Source organism: Phragmites australis, chromosome 1, assembly GCF_958298935.1.
Source record: "Phragmites australis chromosome 1, lpPhrAust1.1, whole genome shotgun sequence".
NCBI classification, from domain to species: Eukaryota; Viridiplantae; Streptophyta; class Magnoliopsida; order Poales; family Poaceae; genus Phragmites; species Phragmites australis.
The window spans coordinates 45,155,776-45,158,824 of record NC_084921.1 but is presented as its reverse complement, the minus strand read 5'-3'; the positions used below and the strand labels follow the sequence as shown (position 1 = coordinate 45,158,824).

General features: G+C 51.5%; 1 protein-coding gene across 1 annotated transcript; it reads left to right on the top strand.

Moving 5' to 3' along the window:
- The first annotated feature begins 1,358 nt into the window (after positions 1–1,358).
- Positions 1,359–2,824, top strand: LOC133889902 (uncharacterized). The gene has a single exon (XM_062330336.1). The coding sequence runs from the start codon at positions 1,646–1,648 to the stop codon at positions 2,468–2,470; it is 825 nt and encodes a 274-aa protein (XP_062186320.1). The 5' UTR covers positions 1,359–1,645; the 3' UTR covers positions 2,471–2,824.
- Positions 2,825–3,049: the final 225 nt, after the last annotated feature.

Genomic DNA, 3,049 nt, shown 5'->3' with positions numbered 1-3,049 from the left:
AGTTTAGTTTTTGATTAGTGCTCTATTCACCCTCCTCTGTGTCTTTTAGATCATTTCAATTGGTATCAGAGTCTCGTATTCTTGATAGGCTTTAAATCCTAGAACAATGGCTCCTAGGGAATGGAAGTAGCAAGCCAAGGTTCGATGAAAAGAACTTCGCCTATTGAAAACTTTGCCTATTGGAAAGTTAGCATGGCGAGCTATCTTGAGGCTATTTCCTCCGAAGTTTGGCTAGCCGCTTACATTGGGTTTGATCACCCTTTTACCGACCAACAAGTTAGATGGAATGTTAAAGTTAAGAATGCTATTTTTTAGGTAATTAGTGAAGAGATTTTCTCTATAATTAGTAGCAAGGAATTTGCTAATGAGATTTAAACTGCTCTTTATGAAATTCATGAGAGGTCTAGAAAAATTCGTGAGGAGATATTATGTGCTTTATGACTGCTCTCAATCAATTCAAGATGCTTCCCCTTTTAAGTAATAATTTTATTCGAAGTATGTATTTGATATTGTTCTGTTGAATTATATGTGTATCAACTACTTGATTTAGGGACTAATACAAGAGGCACAAGAAAACCTGAGATCAGGGTTCTAACATCCGATGTGGAGATCGACTCTGGAGTGCTCCATCTAACCTAGAGGTGGAAGAAAAGCTTGGGGCTTGTTCTGATGAGGGGATGCTTGGGGATGAGCCTGGGGATGACGTGGGGGACTCGTGGGTGACCTTCTCCTTGGATCTTCGGTTTTCATGGAGCTGGAGATGGAGGAACGGTGAGGGATCCCTCCCGTCTCTCTCGAGCGGAGTAGAATGAACGAATGAGTGAGTGAGAGGTGGTCAATGGGATCTTAAGTGACCATTCTAAGTCCTAACGATTAGACCGCAGGAAGGCTCGGTCAGACTATGAGTTGACCTACGTGCTGAAAGGTTTTGTTCCTTGTCCTACCAATTCTTCTCCCTTTTCTTCCTAAATATTTTTGGCTATCTAACCACCTTCAAACAATTCCCGCTCATAATATTATGGAAAAAATAAAGCATTTAACGATGTAACCTTTTTAAAAAGTTTTTGGAACATATAAATCAAAAACTAAAAACATGAATTATGATACCATGGTATATATGTATGCTTTTATGATTAGGTTAGGATTTTTTAAGCGTGACACACACTGCTAAGAGAATATTGCCACACTTTTCTAAAACAATAATATTTGGAGCTATTATAGCAGAAAAAGAATTTTACCACAACTATATTCAGAAATCAAATGCTACCTAAGCTAGCCGTATAACTTTAGGTGTGATAAAGTGTGAAAATAAATAGCTAAGAGCCACACGGACCAAGAGTCTACATGAACAGGGGCTGGTACGGTACCCTGTTTCCACTGTTTCAAGGCAACAACAATACACCAACCAGTCGTCGTGGACTAGCTAGCTGGCCACTTCACCAGCTTCCCGCTGAACCTACTTGACCACCAGTCCCCCAAGCGGCCACGCCACGCTCCCATCCCCATCACCTCCTCGCCCAAACCGAAGCACCTCCTCGAGGAGGACCTCAAGGACCCTTCCTCCCGGTCCAGCTACCAACACCACCCCCGTCTCTCTCGCTGGTCACCACGGCCACCTCGATTGTCTCCCGGTCCAGCTCGAGGCATGGGCTGCTGCTTCAGCAAGAAGCGCAGGAACCGTCCGGCGCCCGGGGCTGCTGCCTTTGCACGCCGTTGCGAGCCGGAGGACCGCGATCCGCCGTCGCCGGAAGAGGAGATGGTCAAGGAGGTGTTCTCGGTGACGCCGAGCGCTAAGCCGAGGGCCGAGCCAAAGCCCGTCGCCAATGTCGTGGCCGTGGAGGAGCGAGAGGTGGAGAAGGCGAAGAAGCAGGACAGTGCCGACGCCGCGGTGAGCGATCTCGGGAGTTGCGTGTCGCTCTCGGTCGCCACCGACGAGAGGTCCGAGGCGGCGTCCGAGTCGTCCATCGCGACAAGCTCGGTGGCCGGGCCGGAGCGGTCGCCGGGGAAGCCGACCAGGAGGCGCCCGGTCTCCGCCGATCTGGGGCCAGTCCGGCGCGACCGCGTCGCGGCCTCCTACGGCGTCCGCTCCCGCAGCGCACGGGCCTCGCCGTCCCCGCCGCTGCGGCACGTGCCTCGGGACCGCTCCGTGCGAAGGTCGCCGTCACCGGCGGCGAAACGGCCGTCGGAGCAGCGCCGCGCCGCCAGCCCAGTTGCATCCGTGCAGCGCAAGCCGCCTCTCCCGGCTAGGCCGAGCGGCCGCGCCTCCCCTCGGCGGGCGCAGGAGGCGCCTCCTCCCATCTCCCCGCCGCCGTCGCCCCCACAGCCGGAGGACGAAGCCGTCACCGCCGAGGGTGAGCTCAGCATCCCGGACGCCAGCGCCGGTGGCGATGGCCAAGGTGGCTGTGACGGCGACGTGAAAGAGTCGTTGGAGAACCCGCTAGTGTCATTGGAGTGTTTCATCTTCCTCTAGCGCCGTGCTGATGTGATCTCGCGCTGTTTCCCTTTGAAAGCCTTGGGCTAATCCGGTTTAGATGCCAAGTTCGGTGTCGTAATTGGTTGTAGGGTATGGTGGTTCAATGCTACTGCCACTGCCACCTTCCGTTAACTTTTTGTCAGGCGAAGTGCTAGTAGTTTTTGACTTTGGGAGCTGTCTGGTGATTGGAATTGGTCGGAGCTACAATGTATGTGCTTAAGGTATTTCGTAAGTTGTTTCACTAATCGGCATGTCTTGCTCTTGATGCCACTCTATTATCGCACTCCATTTCACCTAAAAGATCCTTTGCAAGCGCTGAAAGAAAAGATGCAAATTCTTGTGGGTCATATATAGAAGAATATATTTCTTTGGAAATCCGCTACCCGCGTGTTTATGACGCTACTCTTTCTCACGTCGCCTGACCAGCCATTTTTCACAAGCCATACTTTGTCCGTGAAGTGCCACGGGCAATGCGTCTGATCAGTGATCACCTCGCTTCGCTTGTTTCGCGCGCTTCGGACTGCACAGGCCAGTCCGACATGAGATGATTCCCCTCTGCTCTGCTGCTCATCCACG

Excerpts from the sequence above, each read along its gene's own strand:
- LOC133889902 (XM_062330336.1), top strand. The coding sequence starts at position 1,646 with ATGGGCTGCTGCTTCAGCAAGAAGCGCAGGAACCGTCCGGCGCCCGGG.